Source organism: Planococcus citri, chromosome 3, assembly GCF_950023065.1.
Source record: "Planococcus citri chromosome 3, ihPlaCitr1.1, whole genome shotgun sequence".
NCBI classification, from domain to species: domain Eukaryota; kingdom Metazoa; phylum Arthropoda; class Insecta; order Hemiptera; family Pseudococcidae; genus Planococcus; species Planococcus citri.
Window position 1 is genome coordinate 69,784,469 of NC_088679.1, and position 19,077 is coordinate 69,803,545.

The 19,077-nt window shown below is 34.6% G+C and overlaps 2 protein-coding genes across 5 annotated transcripts; both read right to left on the bottom strand.

Annotated features, from left to right (window-relative positions):
- Nucleotides 1-1,904: 1,904 nt before the first annotated feature.
- Nucleotides 1,905-6,007, bottom strand: LOC135838652 (heat shock 70 kDa protein II-like). 3 transcript variants are annotated; one of them, XR_010557456.1, is made up of 8 exons: nucleotides 5,694-6,007; nucleotides 4,806-5,045; nucleotides 4,521-4,669; nucleotides 4,219-4,428; nucleotides 2,747-4,122; nucleotides 2,574-2,680; nucleotides 2,328-2,441; nucleotides 1,906-2,247 (listed from the first exon to the last, which is right to left on the bottom strand). XR_010557456.1 is itself a non-coding variant. In XM_065354373.1 (7 exons), the coding sequence occupies exons 2-7, from the start codon at nucleotides 5,005-5,007 to the stop codon at nucleotides 2,401-2,403; spliced, it is 2,085 nt and encodes a 694-aa protein (XP_065210445.1). In that variant the 5' UTR covers nucleotides 5,008-5,045; nucleotides 5,694-6,007; the 3' UTR covers nucleotides 2,254-2,400. The 3 variants fall into 3 exon arrangements, 1 of the variants encoding a protein (XP_065210445.1); XR_010557457.1 differs by lacking the exon at nucleotides 5,694-6,007 and having other exon boundaries at nucleotides 1,905-2,247; nucleotides 4,806-5,034; XM_065354373.1 differs by lacking the exon at nucleotides 1,906-2,247 and having other exon boundaries at nucleotides 2,254-2,441.
- Nucleotides 6,008-10,307: 4,300 nt separating this feature from the next.
- LOC135838656 (heat shock 70 kDa protein II-like) lies at nucleotides 10,308-13,674 on the bottom strand. Of its 2 annotated transcripts, XR_010557458.1 has the most exons (7): nucleotides 13,473-13,674; nucleotides 13,161-13,309; nucleotides 12,868-13,077; nucleotides 11,417-12,795; nucleotides 11,138-11,244; nucleotides 10,916-11,025; nucleotides 10,308-10,842 (listed from the first exon to the last, which is right to left on the bottom strand). XR_010557458.1 is itself a non-coding variant. In XM_065354383.1 (6 exons), the coding sequence occupies exons 1-6, from the start codon at nucleotides 13,672-13,674 to the stop codon at nucleotides 10,991-10,993; spliced, it is 2,082 nt and encodes a 693-aa protein (XP_065210455.1). In that variant the 3' UTR covers nucleotides 10,874-10,990. The 2 variants fall into 2 exon arrangements, 1 of the variants encoding a protein (XP_065210455.1); XM_065354383.1 differs by lacking the exon at nucleotides 10,308-10,842 and having other exon boundaries at nucleotides 10,874-11,025.
- Nucleotides 13,675-19,077: the final 5,403 nt, after the last annotated feature.

Here is a 19,077-nt window from a genome sequence, read left to right on the forward strand (position 1 = left end):
ACAAAAACCAACTGAGGATACATCGGATAAAATCGTACTTGAAAGAAGACTAATTATCTACGTGTTTGGCGATAAGACTGCATGTGTGCGAAACCTTAAAAACCTGCAGCCAATTACCAATTCGATAGTTATACTGTCATTCTACTTCTATTCTTCGGTAGGTACCTTATACCTACCTAATCTCTTTCATCATTCATGAATGAGTAATTTACAGCCGTATCTTCCCTTGATTTTCTTAGTCGATTGACCTACCTATTGCATATTTTTTCGCTATTCCGGCTATTCGTCATATATGCAATTCAGATAGATTCCTTCGCCATTTCGTAAGGAATATATAAGAACATAGCTACGTACCAATAGTGATTCGTTTCTAGTGGTGAAACAATTTACTGACCCTGGTACGGAAGGGGTAAATTAAGTAGCATAAACGATTAAAGTAATTGTAAATCTTTAAACAGGTAGGGTACTATGGATAGATGTTATTGGGCTTTGTACCAGAATATGTACATCGAGGGAAACAGAACATGACTCTTAAAATTTTAGTCAAAACAGTTTTTGTTTTTTTCCCCCCGGCAAAAATGTCTTGTCTGTAACCAAATTCTATTCGAACTATCGGAAATTCGCCATTCCATAAATCATTCTGAAATCTACAGCGAGATTTTTGATGTCCCCAGAATTCCAATTTTTCCATGGAGTGGAAATCAACTTCAGCAGCCAAAAATCGAAATGTAGCTTAATGCTTCTGAGAAAGAAAGTCAAAAATTTCCTGTTCGAAGGGAAATTTTTGAAATTAGCGCAAATTGCTGTATCTTGTTAATAAACAACCCCCCTAACCTGAATCTCATCATTCTGAGCCGTTCTAGAGTCTCTAAGGTGATTTTCGATTTCTTCAAAATTTCAAAATTAGGAGTGAAAATCAACTTGTGCTCCGAAAAATCGAGTTGTAGCTAGAAAAATTTCATGATTTTTTTTTTCATAAGACGAATACAATAAAATCGCAATCAATGGTTTCCAACTCGAAATGGGCCGATAATAAGCCAAAACTCCATTTTTAGCTGCCCTAATTAATTTACACGCTATCTAGCCCGCCTACACCACCGTTCGTGACAATTCTCATAAACCAGTTCTTGCAAGAGCGCTTCAACTGACGGAAGGGAGATTCGTTGGTAGGCACCCGGGTACCTGGGCGTGTATATCCGCCGCTAGTCTATCTCGCGTGCTGCGCAAGTTGCCTACTTCATTATTTGAAGGTGCAAAAATTATTTTTTTCCTAGGAAATGATTAATTTAATAATTTCCTTGGAAAAAAAATTATTGAACCTAAAGACATGTTTATTTTTCAGTTTTTATTTGTCTCTCAATAAAAAATCTTACAAATCAAGTGCAAATGAGGGTATTTGAATGAGTAAATTGTTTTAAAAAAATGATAATTCGTTTAAGGGGTAGGGTATGCAATACAAGTGATGGTTTGAGGAGGGGAGGGGTATTTTGATGAGGTGAGAGATGACGCTTCACATATATGGCGTTTGGCAGGCTCAAGCGAGGATTTTCCTAATAAAAAAACAATGTGTGACATTTGTCACGAACAGTGGTGGCATCGCCTAAAAACTAAGGATGGTGTCGGCGGACTAGAGAAATATTAAATTTCTAAAGAAATCGAAAATCAAGATAATGAATGGACCAAAATGGCTCAAAATTATGAAATTTGAATGTGGTAGGTTGGTATTCGACAAAATACAACTATTTCAGGTGTCCACCTCGAAATTGGCCAGATGCGGATAAACTGAATCGTTAAAAAAGTTGCTGGAGGCTCCAGAATGAACAGAAATAAACAAGTTTCAACTTTAACGACTACTTTTCATCTTTTTTTTTTGAAAGAATATAGATTTATTTTAGGATCATATTTTTTTTAAAGGTCGTTGAACTTCATTTTTAGAAAAGAAATACGATCGTCGCTTTTAAAAACAAAATTCAACTTCTATTTTAAAAAAGTAATTTTTCATTCAGAATAACCATCATAATTATGCGCGTATCTATCTAGTACGTATATCTTAGAAACATGAAACAACGTACAAATAAAAATAACACAAAATAAAAATAATCAGTGGACACACCTAACGAAAAAAAATGTGTCAACTAATACTTATACTTAATAATACAGACGCCGTTGATTTAATCGCCTTTAAACACGTCAGCAATAAAATTCAAATCTGCGCCATAGTTAAAATAATTGGATAACACTTAAAAGCTGCAATCAAATTTAAATTTATTAGAGGTGGAGGGTGCAATTTATTACTCTTGATATTAATTACGCTTTCAAATTCTCACCTCAAAATGAAGAAGATGAAGTAAAAATCACAAAAATGTTGAGGTATCTCTACATTGAATTTATCGAATACATTCATGCGGTGGTGTTTTTACCTCGTATTGTGAGTGCTTTAACTGTAGAACAAATAAGTAATTAATACAATATAAACGAGCAGGTATGAACATAATAATTAACTGTTCAAAATAGAGATATCTTTCATAACACTTTTTCTCCATGCATAAAAAAGAACGCACGCGCATACCTACCTAGTTGGATAAGAGAAGTTTTCGCTTTCATGAAAGTCAGCCAATACAAATTTCCTATTTCCTCGTCTCCCTGGTATAGGTCGGGATGATACTTGTAAGCTATTTCCCTGTAAATTCAATTAATAGTAAAAAAATACATTCGCAAAATCAAAACAGAACTTATGTAAATTTACCTGTGTGCATTCTTGATGTCATCTTCGGTGGCATTTTTCGTCACTTTTAGCAACTCATAATATTCGTCGTTTTCTTTACTAGGACAGCGAGCTATCGAGATAATTACATCGAATATTTTCTGTATTTCTTTTTGCTTACGTTCGTACTGCTCTTTTCCAGCTAGTACGTCAGTCTTCAACCAGGCAATGGTTTCTTTGCATTTTTTCAAAATCACGTCTTTATCAGATAGATTAATTTTACTTTTCAATTTTTCATCTTGTATTGTGCTCTTCACGTTAGCACAGTACGATTCTAAAGCTGACTTGGCGACTAATGCAGCTTTTCGGCTTTGTCCTTCGTATCGTAATTTTTCAGCGTCCTCGATCATACGCTCAATTTCATCTTGACTGAGACGACCTTTATCGTACGTGATGGTCAGTTGGTTTCTTCTACCGCTGGATCTTTCGACAGCAGTTACGTTCAATATGCCGTTAGCATCGATTTCGAAGGTTACATCCAAATTAACATCATCGCGTGATTTCGCAGGGAGTTCATTCAGATCAAACATACCAAGCAAATGATTATCCCTAGCAAAAACATACTCGCCTTCCAATACTTTAAACCGTATGTTGGTGTAACTATCAATATCATTACAGGGAGAAAAAACTTCAGTTTGTCTGACTGGAATTGGAGTGTTACGTTTGATAACCACGGCCATTCTGTTATCACCTCCACTTTGACTTTTAACATCGATACCTAACGACAATGGTGTAACATCCATCAACACTACGTCTCCTATTTCCTTCGATTTGACACCGTTTAGTATCGCAGCCTGAACAGCGGCTCCATGTGCTACAGCCTCGTCGGGATTAATCAATTTGCTCAGTTCCTTTCCGTCGAATAAATCTTGCAACATTTTCTGGATTTTCGGGATGCGCGACGAGCCTCCCACTAAAACGACGTGATGAATTTGTGTTTTTTCAATAGCTGCGTCTCGGATGGTTTTTTCAACCAGTTCCATTGCCTTTTTGAAGAAGTCCGAGTTCAGTTTTTCAAAACGAGCACGAGAGATTGGGCTGTAGAAATCGATACTATCGAAAAGAGACTCAACATCAATATCGGCTGCTGTGGCTGATGATAAAGTTCTCTTCGCTCCTTCGCAAGCAGCTCTCAGACGGTGCAGGGCTCTCTTGTTCTTCGAGAGATCATTATTGTATTTACGTTTGATTTTTTCAACGAAATAGTCGACCATTTTGCTGTCGAAATCTTCGCCACCTAAGTGAGTGTCACCGGCAGTTGATTTCACTTCGAAAACACCGTTCTGAATTGTTAAAATGGAGACATCAAAAGTTCCGCCACCAAGATCGAAAATCAATACGTTTTGCGCTTCAGAATTCTGAAAAAATTGAAGTACTTAAGTAATTCATTGATCAATAACGTTCAATTAAATTCAACTAAAACAATAGATATAGCCATAGGTTTAGGTACCTACTTTTTCTTCTAGACCGTAAGCTATTGCGGCAGCCGTAGGTTCATTAATGATACGAAGTACGTTTAATCCGGCAATTTTAGCAGCATCTACTGTAGCGGCTCTTTGGGAATCGTTGAAATAAGCGGGCACAGTAATTACAGCATTCTTTACCGTTTTACCAAGATATGCTTCAGCAGTATCTTTCATTTTTCCCAACACCATCGAAGATATCTGCAGAGAAATCGAATGTCATATTACATATTAATGAACTCAAAACTAACGTTCAAGTTACAAACGATTGACAAATATGCATCTACCCTCACCTCTTCGGGGAAGTACGTTTTAGAAATGCCTTTGAATTCAACTTCGATTTTCGGATTGTTGTTATCATCAATGAGCTGGAAAGGCCACTGCTTCATATCGCTCTGAACCTTATCGTCTTCAAATTTACGACCCATCAATCTTTTGACATCTACGCACACCATCAGAAAAAAATATAGTATCAAAAATATTGGATTTCTACGAAAACCTAATTAAATCAAGCACGAATAATATGTATTTCCGTTCGTTCGGAAATACGAGCGGAGAATAATTCCTTCCCAACTTACCGAAAACCGTATTACGTAGGTTCCTAGTGGCCTGTTTTTTGGCTGGCTCTCCGACCAAAATTTCGATATTTGTAAAAGCGACATAACTCGGCGTAGTTCTGTTACCTTGATCGTTCGCAATAATTTCCACTTTGCCATGCCGGAAAACACCCACGCAGGAGTACGTTGTACCCAAGTCGATTCCAATCGCTAAGTCACTCATTGTTAGGTATTGTATTGATACCAGCAGCAGCTATAAATCTGGAATAAAAATACAAAATTACATCACTGTTGTAGAAATTATTAGTTGAAAAGTCTGTTAAACCTGGAAATACTTCGCCAAAACTTGAGAAGAAAAAAAAATGGAAATTGCAGGAAAATCATCGAAAAACCAAAAAAAGAGAACTCACGAAAATTCAAAATAATGGAACCCGTCAAAATTGGGAATAATTTACAAAAATTCAATAGACAAATCGCCAAATCGGGGGGGGGGGAACTCACAAAAGTCAAAAAGTCATCAAACAAACCTCGATTAAAAAGCATCAAAATTTAGCACAAAATCATAGAAAAATTAATTCGAAAAAAATCACTAAAATCCAAGTTGCGTGAAAATCAATCAAAACTGGAGAAAATCCACCAAAAACTATCGAGAAATTCGAAAATAATAAGTAATAACTTGTTAAAAATAAGAAAAACTTGCGAAAATTTCAAAAGAAAAATCCAATCTGAAAAATAAAATTCGTAACGTTGAAAAAGCAGTGAGAGAGTGGGTTTAGTAACTTTGTTAGGTACCTATTTGAAAAATAATCAAGTACAATGTACAACTTACGCGACTAACGTTTAGTTTTCGAGTTTAACAAAATAAATCAAATTGTACAGAAGTGAATTTAAAATGAAAATATAACATACCAAACGTATTCGCAGCCAGGTAAATAAACCACACGTTGAATATTTCTGCTAGGATTTAATTATATCGAAATTATCAAATAGAATTTGTAGTAGGTGCCTATTACTTAATCACGAATCAAATCGAATATGCCATCTGAAAATAACACATAAGCTACGATTACGAGTCGAACAGATGAACAGAATTTTGAATTGAATGTTAAAATAAAACAAAAACTGTCATTACAGGATAGACTACTACCACGATACGTGGTCGTGATCGATACAATTCTGAATCTGAACCTCGGATCTACAAAGATGAAAAAAATACACCACAAAATACACCAATCGCAAAATCTTATCTAGCTACCTAATAAATTAGAGATAAGACTGGCGCTGACATGACGACTGATGGCTGGTATAGCTACATAAGAGTAGGTACTTATATGCTGTGTAAGTGTGTGTAAGTATGTGTTCCTGTGTCGGATGGTACCTGAAATTAATGCTGACTCACAACGTCACAAAGGAACCACGCGGGTGTGCAGTAGTCGATTTAAGAGGATTGATGATCTCCGTTTTTTTTTCTAAAAATATGGGAATAGGGAAGGGACCCCTTAGAGTAGTACCACAAAATTGAAAACTTAATGTTTATAACTGCCTAATCTCTAACTAAGTATGAGTTCCACAAGCATCCTAATGATCTCAAAATTTCGACTTCTGGCTAATTTCACTAATAAAAAATTGAAAAGTGTTTAAAACAGTGAAATTGTAATGCTCAGCCTCCCCACGACACATGAAGCGTCAAAGAAGTCATCTTAGGCCCATTGGACAGTTTTTGAGCTTAAAATTTTAGAAAAAAATTGCCAAAGAATGATTGAAAAATAAGTATGATTAGCCTGCAGTTGCAACGTTGTGAATCGTCTTTTTTAGTTAGGTACAAGACGAGTTTCCTGAGGTTTGGGCGCAATTTATTTCGTAATCAGCACCTTCGGAATTTGTAACAATCGATAAATGTAAAATTTTGATCTTTTTTTCTCCCCCCCCTCCCAAAAAAAATTCATTGCAAAGTGTTTGAAAAATGTCTTATCTAAAATCCTGTTTTTTTTTTATTTGAAATTTTGCTGTAAAGTGCAAACAACTTTCGAGGCAATTTTATCAAATTTTCTCCAGTTTTTTTTCAACTTTTTTTCAATACGTAAATAAAGTTAAAAAGTGCCAGTTTTTTATATTCGAACTGAGCATCGTGATTTTCTTGGCTTTTATTGATAGAGTATTTCCCTGGCAAGAGAGGTATATTTCAAGTGCCAGAAAAATTTCGAGGACCAGCGTTTCGCTAATACTTAAACATGAAAATTTTTTAGGAGGGGGAATCATAGGTCGGTTGTAGGAAAATTTGTTTTTAAATTTTTATGCCGATATCTGCTCTTAAAAAAAAATAATTTTGTATGTACATATTAATTGAGCTATTCTTTAAAAAAATTTAAATTCAAAAAAATCGAAAAATCAACTTGGACAACTCAAATATTGATTTCGCCTAGAGAACTTTTTGAATTCAAACTTTCCGATTTGAACAAAATCAAGGTAGATCAAAATACCATGTACTAAAATCCACGTATAACCAAAATTTCAAGTGCTAAAGTCAATTTCTGGATTTTTGGCGAATTTTTTTTAAAATTCAAAAACTGTTTTTTAAGGGTGATTTTCAAACTTTTTGTTTGAAATAAGCTCAAATTTTTTAAACGAAGTTAACTACTAATTTTGGGCCTTTCTGGAGCCTGCAGCAATTCTTCAGTTTTCTTCAGGATTTCAAATTACTCCACAAGGGCCGAAAAATCCTGACAATGTGTGGAAAGGCGCCATAAATGTATTACTGTTTTAATACCACCTTTGGAAATTTGTTTTTTTCCCTCACTGTAGTATAACTACGTAAAACGGTCGCAGAAAATTTGAAATCGCTGGAGCCAAAATGGTCTAAAACTAATAGTTATAGGTGGGAGATGAATACCTAATTGAAGAAATTATTTACATATTTGTTAACTGTCCTTCAAAAAATTATTTTTTCATGAAAAATTTGAAAATTGACTCCTCAAAACAGTTTTTTTGAACTTTTGGATAAAAAGGTCTTTTTATTTTAATTTTAATACTAGGTGAATTTCCTCATTTTATTGACGCTATTTTGCCCAAAGGTTCACTTCGACGGGCCTATGTACCTACATACATAGATTAGGTAGGTAAGAGTATCTACAATGGGAGAGGGAGGAGAGAGAAGTCATAATTTATCATTTATTTTTTAAAGTAATAAGACGTGGAAAAAATATATTAGGTAGGTATAGGTACCAACGAAAAAATAATTTTCAGAAATTATGCAACACTAATACGAATGTGAATGAGTGATTTGATAAGTATCAAATTTATGCCGACGTCGTCATAGTTATCAAGGCGCCTACATCGCTCGTATTATTCGCAGTTATCGCTTTTCAATCATGTTGTTTTTCTTCGAAATCCTTGAACATTATTATCTACTCCTCATTTATTATTGGGCTGAGAACCTCGCCGACAATCGACACTGATCGAGCTGAAATTATTTGGTTCATCGAAAGATGTTTGGGCTTATAGTTTTCTCCCTTCCCGTGGATATATGTACCTACTTATGTACATTTAATAGGTATAGTATCTTAATGCCATATCTGGACGTACTTAACAGTAAACTTTTTTTTTTTAATCAACTTGAAAAATTGTACGTATTTCTCTCGCAGAAGACGCAGGCAATTGAATGAATAATTCACAAGACATACCTACGTTTTATTTAGAAACGCTCATTTTGTAATAGGTATTTCATTTGCTAGGCATTTTTTGGGGGAGAGTAAAGTTCATGAAATATAACAAAATGACTAAAATGAGCGTTTCTAAATACTTTCCTCCTGAAATATTAAAGGTAGGCAAAACGTATGTCTTGTGAATTATTTTATTCAATTCAATTGCCTGCATTTTCTGCGAGACAAATACATACAATTTTTCAAGTTGATTTTAAAAAAATCAAATCGATTATGAAAAATCGAAAATAAAACATTTGATTGAGGCCCCTTCCATGTTGAAGTTAGGCAATACATGTATACAATGTTTTTTGTTCCCCTTGCGACGCTATATTTTTAAATCATACCACTTTATGAATTTTTTGAGAAAGAAAATAAAATTTCGGCTATCGCCCATTTAAAATACATTGGAAAAATCAAAACTTGTATCACGTTTGGCGGTGATGTACTACCCCTGCCTACTACAAGTTAGGCTACTTTTCATTCAAACCTGCGTGAGGCAGTTTCTGAAAGGTGTAACATCCATCAGCACTACAATCACTACCTTCTATTTGTCACCACTTAGTATGGCAGCTCCGCAGGCTACTGCTTCGTCTGGATTGATGGATTTATTCAATTTTTTCCCATCGAATAAGTCTTGCAATCACTTTCTGAATTTTCGGGATGCGAGATGAGCCACCAACTAAAACGACGTGATGAATTTGATTTTGTGCTCGATTAATTCAGATGAATTATGCTATTTATGCTGGTCAAAAAAAATGCACTCATAGTTTCCGACTTGTAAAATAGGCCGATAATAAGCCAAAATTATATTTTTAGCCACCCTAATTGATATACCTACTACCTACATACACGCTTTCTAGATAAATTTTAAAATTCTGAAGAAATCGAATGAAGGCACCAAAATGGCTCAAAATGATACAATTCGTACCTATATGTAGGTTGGTAGGTAACTGACAAAATACGACCATTCGTGCAAATTTCAAAAATTGCTTTTTGGTGTTTTGAATTTTTTTTATAAGTAAAATATTCTAATTTAAAAAAAACTTCAGGTGTCCGCCGTCCGCCTCGAAATCGGCCAAATGGAAATAAACTCGTAAAAAGGGTCGAGAATAATCCACAACTTGATTTTTACTTGCCCAAGTTCATTTCCACTCGGTTTCTGGAGGAATTTTGAAATTTCATGTTTGGAGAACTACATCTGCGGGAAATCTTCCATCTAAGTATGTAATGTTCTCCCCAATAAGTATCACCATCGCATTTTGAAGAACATTTTTGACATGCACTAGAAAGTGAAGTTTTCGAAAATTTATAGCGAACTTTGAAAAATTTGGGCCTTCAAAAAATACGATTTTCCTCATTCATGTTAACATTTGAGCAAGTAAAAATTCAACTTTCGTTTTGTCTGAAAATCAAATAGGATTGAAATTCAAATGTGACAGAAAATGGAAACTTCTCGAGATACAGAGATACTAGAAATAACTGGCAATTCAATTTTTTCATCAGTTCATTCAATTTTCGGAGAATTTCGAAAAATCCAAAACTCCACATAATCCTCAACTCTCCGTTTGGTAATTGAATTTTTTTCAGGGCCACCTGTCCTACGAATTTTTAGATTTTGATAAAATTAAAAATGAACAAGAAATTTGTGACTGAAAATTTTCCCAGAGAATTGATTGAAGTTCTAATACGATTTTTTTAAATGGTAGGTACCTAAACCTATAGTTAGTGAAATAATAAGATAAATGGATGTGATGCGAGTTTGAGAATAAACACAATGTCATGACTTTTTGATAAATACCCATGAAAAAATAAGTACCTAATCAACTTGAAGCACTTCAATTCTTTTGATGAACTACCCTCTTCTTCATTCTGCTCTTCATCACATCAACCAATATAGAAAATGATAATTCTGGATTAAAAAACATTATTCATGTAAAAAATTTTCAAGAAATGCATTTCAAGATGATACACTTGTACACTAGGTAACGTAAAACTACATATATAGACACTATACGTAATACAATTCTCAAGTACTTATGTAGGAACTGGTATTGAACATATGTACCTACTTACTCGTATATTTTCATTCGTAATAATTACCATATATATACCTACGTACCCATCTTTAAAAAAAAACAACATATAAAAACAAATAATACAAAATAAAAACAATAAAAAGGTAGGTAGGTACCTCAAATACCTCAATAGAACATATTTAACAAAAAAAAAAAAAAAAAAAAAAATTGTAAACCAATTATTACAGATGTACCGTTGATTTAATCGCCTATAAACTCGTCAGACATAAAATCCAAATCTGCGCCTCCGATAAAATCATTAGAAAAAATTCAAAATTAAATCTGCAATAAAATTTAAACTCATTAGGGAGATACAATTTATTACTATCGAAATTAATTACGATTTCAAATCAACCTCGAAGTGTAGAAGATAAAGTAGAAATCGGGAAAATGTGGAAGTATCTTCTACTTGAATTCATCGAATATACATTCATGTGGTGGTGTTTTTACCTCGCATTGCATTTACTGTAAAACAAATAATTAATACATGAACGAGCAGGTATAATTGAGTTTTCTTTCAGAACACAATTTTTTCCATGCATAAAAGAGAACGCATGTGCATACTTAAGTTACTTACCTAGTTGGATGAGGGAAGTTTTCGCTCTCGTGAAAGTCAACCAATACAGTTTTCCTATTTCCTTGTCTCCTTGGTATAGGTCGGGATGGTATTTGTAAGCTATTTCCCTGTAAATTCGAATTCAAAAAACAAATCTTAATCCCTTATTCTTCACACGTTGAAATAGGTAATCAAATTGTTTATTGCATGATTACTGGTCAATTTCTTCAAATACCTCTCCAATGTAAAAAAAAAAAAAAAAAATACATTCGCAAAATCAAAATAAAATTGATGCTTTACCTGAAGGAATTTTTTATTTCATCTTCGGAGGCATCTTTAGTCACGTTTAACATTTCACGATATTTGTCGCTTTCTTTAGTAGGATAGCGAGCTATCGAGATAATTATATCGAATATTTTTTGTAACTCTTTCTGCTTATTTTCGTACTGCTCTTTTCCAGCTGATTTGTCAGAATTCAACCAGGAGATGGTTTCTTCGCATTTTTTCAAAATCACGTCTTTATCAGATCGATCAATTTTACTTTTCAATTTTTCATCTTCTACTGTGCTCTTCACGCCAACACAGTATGTTTGTAAAGCATCCTTGGCGAGTAAAGCAGCTTTTCGTTTTTTTTCTTCGTATCGTAATTTTTCAGCGTCTTCGATCATACGCTCAATTTCATCTTTACTGAGACGACCATTATCGTAGGTGATGGTCAGTTGGTTTGATACACCGGTAGACGTTTCGACGGCAGTTACGTTCAATATACCATTAGCATCGATTTCGAAGGTTACATCAACTTTAGCTTCCATAACGGGTTTAGAAGGGATTCCAGTAAGTATAAATTCACCCAGCAAATGATTATCCTTCGCGAGATCATACTCGCCTTCCAATACTTTAATCAACATACAGGTTTGATAATCCATACATGTTGGAAAAGGTTTAGTTTGTCTGGCTGGAATTGGAGTGTTACGTTTAATAACCACAGCCATTTTAAGATCACCTCTGTTATCGTAAAATGGTTTAGCCTCGACTCCTAAGGATATTGGTGTAACATCCATCAACACCAAGCCTTCTACCTCCTTCGACGTGACACCGTTTAGTATGGCAGCTTGTACAGCAGCTCCATGCGCTACTGCCTCGTCGGGATTAATCAATTTGCTCAGTTCCTTTCCGTCGAAGAAATCTTGTAACATTGTTTGAATTCTTGGGATACGCGATGAACCACCGACTAAAACGATGTGATCGATTTTAGATTTGTTCATGTTAGCATCGTGGATAGCTTTTTCAACTAGCTCCATTGCACTTTTGAAGAAGTCCGAGTTTAGTTCTTCAAAACGAGCACGAGAGATTGGGCTGTAGAAATCGACACTATCGAAAAGAGACTCAACATCTATATCAGCTGCGGTGGCTGATGATAAAGTTCTCTTCGCTCCTTCGCAAGCAACTCGCAGACGGTGCAGGGCTCTCTTGTTTTCCGAGAGATCTTTATTGTATTTATTACGTTTGATTTTTTCAACGAAATAGTTGACCATTTTGTTATCAAAATCTTCGCCACCCAAGTGAGTGTCACCGGCAGTTGAAATCACTTCGAAAACACCGTTCTGGAGTGTTAAAATGGACACATCGAAAGTTCCGCCACCGAGATCGAAAATCAACACGTTTTGCACGTCGGAATTCTGAAAAAATTGAAGTGATTCAGTTGATCTATGTTCAGCTAAAGTTGACTAAAACAGTAGGTAAGTACTTACTTTTTCCTCTAGGCCGTAAGCAATTGCGGCAGCAGTAGGTTCATTAATGATACGTAGCACGTTTAAATCAGCGATTTTAGCGGCATCTACGGTAGCTGCTCTTTGAGAATCGTTAAAGTAGGCAGGTACAGTTATAACAGCATTCTTGACAGTTTTACCTAGATATGCTTCAGCTGTCTCTTTCATTTTTCGCAATACCATCGATGAAATCTTTAGAAAAATGAAGTAAAGTGAAGGTCATAATGAACTCAAAACATCCAAGTTGCAAAAGATTGAAAAATATGTACACTCACTTCTTCCGGGCAGTACGTTTTTGACTTGCCTTGAAATTCAACTTTGATTTTCGGGTTGTTGTTATCGTCAATGAGCTGGTAGGGCCAATGCCTTATGTCGGCCTGAACCTTATCATCATTAAATTTACGACCCATCAGTCTCTTGACATCTATAACGCACACCATGGAAAACAAATATGCAGAATCAAAATTATTAGATTTCTACGAATAATTACCTAAATGAAGCACCAATAATAGGTAGGTGTCTATGTATGTATTACCGTTCGTTCGCAAAACGCGAATGCGAGCGGATAATAATTCATCCTAACTTACCGAAAACTGTATTACGTAGGTTTCTAGTGGCCTGTTTTTTGGCTGGCTCTCCAACCAAGATTTCGGTTTTCGTAAAAGCGACATAACTCGGCGTAGTTCTATTACCTTGATCGTTCGCAATAATTTCAACTTTTCCATGCCGAAAAACACCAACGCAGGAGTACGTAGTACCCAAATCGATTCCAATCGCCAAGTCGCTCATTGTTATTTTATTGATACCAGCAGTAGCTGTAAATCAAGAATAGAAAAACAAAACTACGTAATATGACTGCGTATCATTTTTTCTTGAATAATAGGTATTTCATTTCTTTATAAATACTTATTTGATCGATATCAGGGTGTACCTTATTCATACATGTTGGATAATTTGTTTTCGTTTTTCAAAAATTGCTGTTAATTTTGGGAAAAATTTCGACCATTTGACTATTTTACTTATCAAAATTACTTCATCCTGAGAATTTTGACGAAAAAACATAACAGCTTTTCGTCAACACGCCAAAAAATGGATCTGACAATTTCGACAAAAACAGTATTCTCTATTGTCCACTGCAAAAAAGAGGACCTTTTAAAACAAAAAGAGAACTTTTCAAACAGATAAGGCGGAAATAAATTATTTTTGGTGGTTTGAGGAGGGAAGGGAGTACAAAAAATTATGGACAATTTCAAGAATTAGCGTGCCCTCAAAAAAGTATTTTTACCTAGGTACATGTAAAAAAAAATTGTTTACACAATATACATAGCGGACAAACATCATTTGGAAGACCGAAGGAGAATTTTTCGTAAAAATGTACTTATTGAGAAAAATTCTGTGCATTGAAAAATTTTCAAAAAATGTCTACAGTAAGTACATCAATTTTTCATTTTCTTTCATTTTTTCTGAATTTGAGTGGTTCCATACAAGAAAGTCAGCATCATTATTGAGGATCCAACGAAGGTTTTTTCGTAAAAAAAGGGCCACTCATTAGAACAAATTCAAATGCGTACCCAAGTCGATTCCACTCGCCAAGTCGCTCATTGTTACGGTATTGATACTAGCAGCAGCTGTAAATCAAGAATAAAAACACAAAATTACGTATAACTGCGTAATAAATTTTTTCTTAAATAATATTTCTATATATATTTGATCAATATCAGGGTGTATGTTACCTGTACCTTATTTATATGTACATTGTAGAAAATATGTTGTCGTTTTTTAAAAATTCTGTCAATTTTGGGAAAAATTACAACCATGTGACTATTTTATCAAAAAATTGCTTATTGTGTTCTTGAGAATTTTGACGAAACAACATATTTAACAGCTTTTCGTCAACACGCCAAAAAATGGCTTTTTCTGACAATTTTTACAAAAAAAAAGGAAATTTTTTGATGATTTTGGCAAAAGCAGTGGTTTCTTGATGTAGAACAATTCAAATTCAAATGCGAAACAGAAATGAGATATTTTCTAAAAAGTTTTTTTCAACTCTAAGGGCCTCTTTACTATAAGGCCAATATGGTTAGAAAAGTCGAAGAGAGTTTTTTTCTAGAGAAGTGCATTATTTTTAAAAAATCTGACGCAAAAAACAAAAAATTTTGATAAATTGAATTTTTTTCGTCATTTTGCTGTCATTTATTCAACTCAGGGGGCTACCGGCAACGCTCTTTTTGCAGATAGGGGAAAAAATAGAAAATAGGGAATTATTTTCTTACTACTCTGAATTCATACTAGGTAGGTAGGTACTTAAAAGTGAATAAAAAATGAAAATAAAACATACCGAATTTCCTACTTAAAAGTGAATAAAAAATGAAAATAAAACATACCAAATTTTTTCGTTGACAGGTAAATTGAAAGACACTTGGATACTCGTGCTAGAAGTTACACGACATCGAAATATGGAACATCAAAACCAATTAGTTTTTATTCATTGGTATGGGTACCTCCTGTAATTAGAAACACAGAATTAAGTAGGTAATGATTCAACTTTATAATTGAGAAGATTCGTAGTATACTTATGCTAAATGTGGACATCATTACAAAAATAGGGTACAAACCCTGAGCCGGCACACTGTGAAAATTACGCTAATGGCACACCTTGTGAAATTCACAACTGGGTAAATTTTGGATACTGGTTAGTAATTCTGTTCACAATTATGCCTTGTTTGCGTTAACAACTGTCCTGCGCTTCTTTGGTGATTTTTTGGGGGGAACAGGATGCGTTTGAACCAAAAAAAAAGTTTTCCAAAAGCTCACAAAAGCTCACTGAAATAGACATGAGAACATTTTTAGTCATTCAGTTTTCCGCATATACCGGACGAACCGTACGTCCTAGCAAAAATCTAATGGCATTGATCTGAAAGAGAATTAAATTCTCTACAATTTCGTCGACGTGAAATTTTCGCAGGACGCCTAGTTGCAAGGCTGTACATCTTCAAAGTTGGAGTAACAAAAAATTGCGCTTTGAAATTTTAAATTTTTCAAAAGCTCACAACAGCTTGTTGAAATAAACATAAATGAACCATGAATAGTTTGTAATTTTCTTTTTTCGAAATAAATGATCGTGAACTTGAAAAAATATTTAATCATTTGGGAAATTTCGAATTTTAAAATTTAAAATTTAAAAAAAAATCGTTACCCCGACGCTTGGGATTTTCCCACGGTGTTGTCGTGGGAAAATCCTGACCTCACACGCTAGCACAAATCACGTCTTTGGAAAAAAATGTGTAAGTACCTCCCACCCTCTTGTTTTGATATTTTATTACGCTCAAATGAATGCTAGGAGTACAACTTATTAAACGCCCCTGCGTTTGAAGTGATTAGTCTAACTGCACTATTGCAGGCGCTCGATAAAATCATTAGTTGTGAATTTCACAAGGTGTGCCATTCAAGGATTAAAATGAGAAAATGCCATTTTGACTCCTTGCCACGAAAATATTACTTGAACACTTTTGCCAGAAGTAGTATGAAGTTACAAAATACATAGGTACCTATTACATACTACCTAGATAGGTACCTATAATGGTTAGAGTGTCTTAAATTCGCACGAACACTTCAACTGACGCGACCAACGTAGATTTATACAGAATAAAATAACAATAGGCATTAGGTACTTATTACAGAAGTGAATTTAAAAATGAAAATAAAACATACCAAAACCAAACGTTTTCGCAGCCATGTAAATACACGTTGAATACTTCTGCTAGGAATTAATATGACATCAAAATTTTTATAATATCGCACCACATAGAATTTGTATTAATCACGAATTAAATCGAAATTCGAATACGCCACCTGAAAATTACAATTCATAATACTGAATGATTGTTGAAACTGTCATAATAACATATGCTACTGGACCAGTGGACCGTATAGGTATACTAACAGGATGCGAGATCGATCGATACAATTTAACCTCGGAAGAACAGGCGATCAGCATGACAAAATACACCACTCGTAGAAAAGGTTAATCTAATCATTTATCTATCTACCATACACGTTAGAGATAAAGACATACAATGTAGACAGAGACTGGCGCTGGGCTGGCGTAGCTACTTCTCCTGCTGTGTGTTAGGATGGTCGCTGACTCACTGAAGTGCCGATTGCCAAATGCTGACGCACAAGTCACAACGAAACCACAGGAGTGTGGAGTGTGCATCTAGTAGATTTGAGCTGATTGGTGTTTTTTCTTTCAAAGTGTAGTACTACAAAATTGAAAATTTATTGTTTATAATTGCCCAATCTCAAAACTGCGGGTTTCACTTGGGTCTTGAAATCTCAAAAAAATTAGAATCGTACTTTAAACAGTAAAATAGTAATTCCCAGCCTCCCCAGGACACATTATTATAGCGTCAAAAAGGCATACTTATACCAACAGCCCATAGGAATTTTTTGAGCTTAAAATTTTCAAAAAAATTTCCTAAAATGGTAGAAAAATGTAATTATAGGCAATTGCAACGTTGTGAATCGTCTATTTCAGTCACAAGACGAATTTGTTTTCTAAGGTTGGGCCCGATTTCGAGTTTGCGCATCCGAAAGGGTATTCATTACTCATTGGGCACAAATTTTTCAAAAAATTGCCCAAAATGGCAGCTGCAAGTCTGCAACTTTGCGAATCATCTTATTTATTTATAAGACGAGTCTCCTGAGGTCTTGGGGCAATTTGAGTTTGCACATCCGAAAAGTTGTTCTTTGGGGCCAACATTTTCAAAATATTGCCCAAGAATGGTTGAAAAATGCGATTTTTTAAAGAATTTGTGGCTCAAAATACCTAGATAAGAAAGTATTTTTACTTTAGGTAATTTTGCCCAAAAGTTAATTACGAGTATGATGAGATAATTCGGTCAAAACTACCAATAAGCTGAAAATTTCATTTCGATGGCTTTTGGGCTTAAATTAGGTACTTATGTAGTTACGTTACGTAAGAGTATCTATCTACAAGGGGGAGAGGGGAGAAGTCGTAATTTCTTCTTTCCTCAATTTCTAAAGTAATCAGTGGAAAAAATATATTAAGGTTACCTACCGGCAAAAAATAATTTTCAGAAATTACCCAACACTTGATGCCGAACCAGGAACCACTTGTAAAAAAGTTGCGAGTTGATACGAATATGTGATTTGAAAATTATCAATTTATCCCGACGTCATATTAATTAGTTATCAATAAGTCGTCTCCTTGCATACATCGCCTCATATTATTCGCACTTCACAGTCATTACTTTTCAATCATGTCCTCTTTCTTCGAGATCCGATCCTATTGTTCAGGAGAGAAAACAGTGTACCTATTTTGCATTTTTTTATTCATTTGAAAAAATAACCTTAAACGTCAGGTCAAAAAATTCCAACATTTCACATACAATGTTTTACAACCGGATGTCTCACTTTATTCATTCCTTTTTTTCAACCGACTCGCGAATGTGTGACTTTCCCGTCGACCATACTTTCCTGGTATTACTCAAGTCAAGACCTTTTAGCAATGTTTTTTTGTTCTGTTCAAAAAAAAAAAAAAAAAAAAAAAATTGGCAGCAGAAAAAAGATCAATCTTTATCTTCCCATTCCCATTGATGTTTCTGTCGCCATACGACATACGTATTGAACGAGCACCTTTGTTGTAAAAGTAGCCAACGACCTAATGAGTGATCGACTATAGATGCCACTTGTTTGATGTACACATGTGTTCTACATACCTTACCTATTAGTCACGCATTTGACGCGAGGCAAATCTAGCTTACACTACTCTGGTTTCAATTTTTATTTCGCATGTCGTTAAATACAGACATTACAGCTTGTATACCAATGATAGCCATTTACGTGATCGGTGAAGGTTAGTTTGGTGAAGGAAGTTTATTTCTCAAGGCTGTTTTATTTTTATAGCATAACCGAACAATTCGGTATAAAATTTCTGGTGCTGAATAATAGGCTTTTTTAGCAGCCAAATGTGAGTTCAAGAAAATAATCTCGAAATGATGATTAATCAGTTACAACTTCTGCCTTCTGAAAGCAACTTTCGAAATACCTTGACTAAAAAAAAAGTATTTTTAGGCCCAATTTCATGCTTGGAGGATTGGAGATTTATATCTGTGGGAAGTCTTCCATCTATAAGTATGTAATGTTCTCACCAATGGCAATAATTATCGA

What these genes read in the sequence shown, in the direction of transcription:
- LOC135838652 (XM_065354373.1), bottom strand. Translation starts at nt 5,007, where the DNA reads ATGAGTGACTTAGCGATTGGAATCGACTTGGGTACAACGTACTCCTGC. An exon ending in GACATCAAGAATGCACACAG is followed by an intron (nt 2,681 to 2,746) that starts GTAAATTTACAT and finishes TTGAATTTACAG; the next exon opens with GGAAATAGCTTACAAGTATC. An exon ending in AACTTCTCTTATCCAACTAG is followed by an intron (nt 2,442 to 2,573) that starts GTAGGTATGCGC and finishes TTTGTTCTACAG; the next exon opens with TTAAAGCACTCACAATACGA.
- LOC135838656 (XM_065354383.1), bottom strand. Translation starts at nt 13,674, where the DNA reads ATGAGCGACTTGGCGATTGGAATCGATTTGGGTACTACGTACTCCTGC. An exon ending in GAAATAAAAAATTCCTTCAG is followed by an intron (nt 11,245 to 11,416) that starts GTAAAGCATCAA and finishes TCGAATTTACAG; the next exon opens with GGAAATAGCTTACAAATACC. An exon ending in AACTTCCCTCATCCAACTAG is followed by an intron (nt 11,026 to 11,137) that starts GTAAGTAACTTA and finishes TTTGTTTTACAG; the next exon opens with TAAATGCAATGCGAGGTAAA.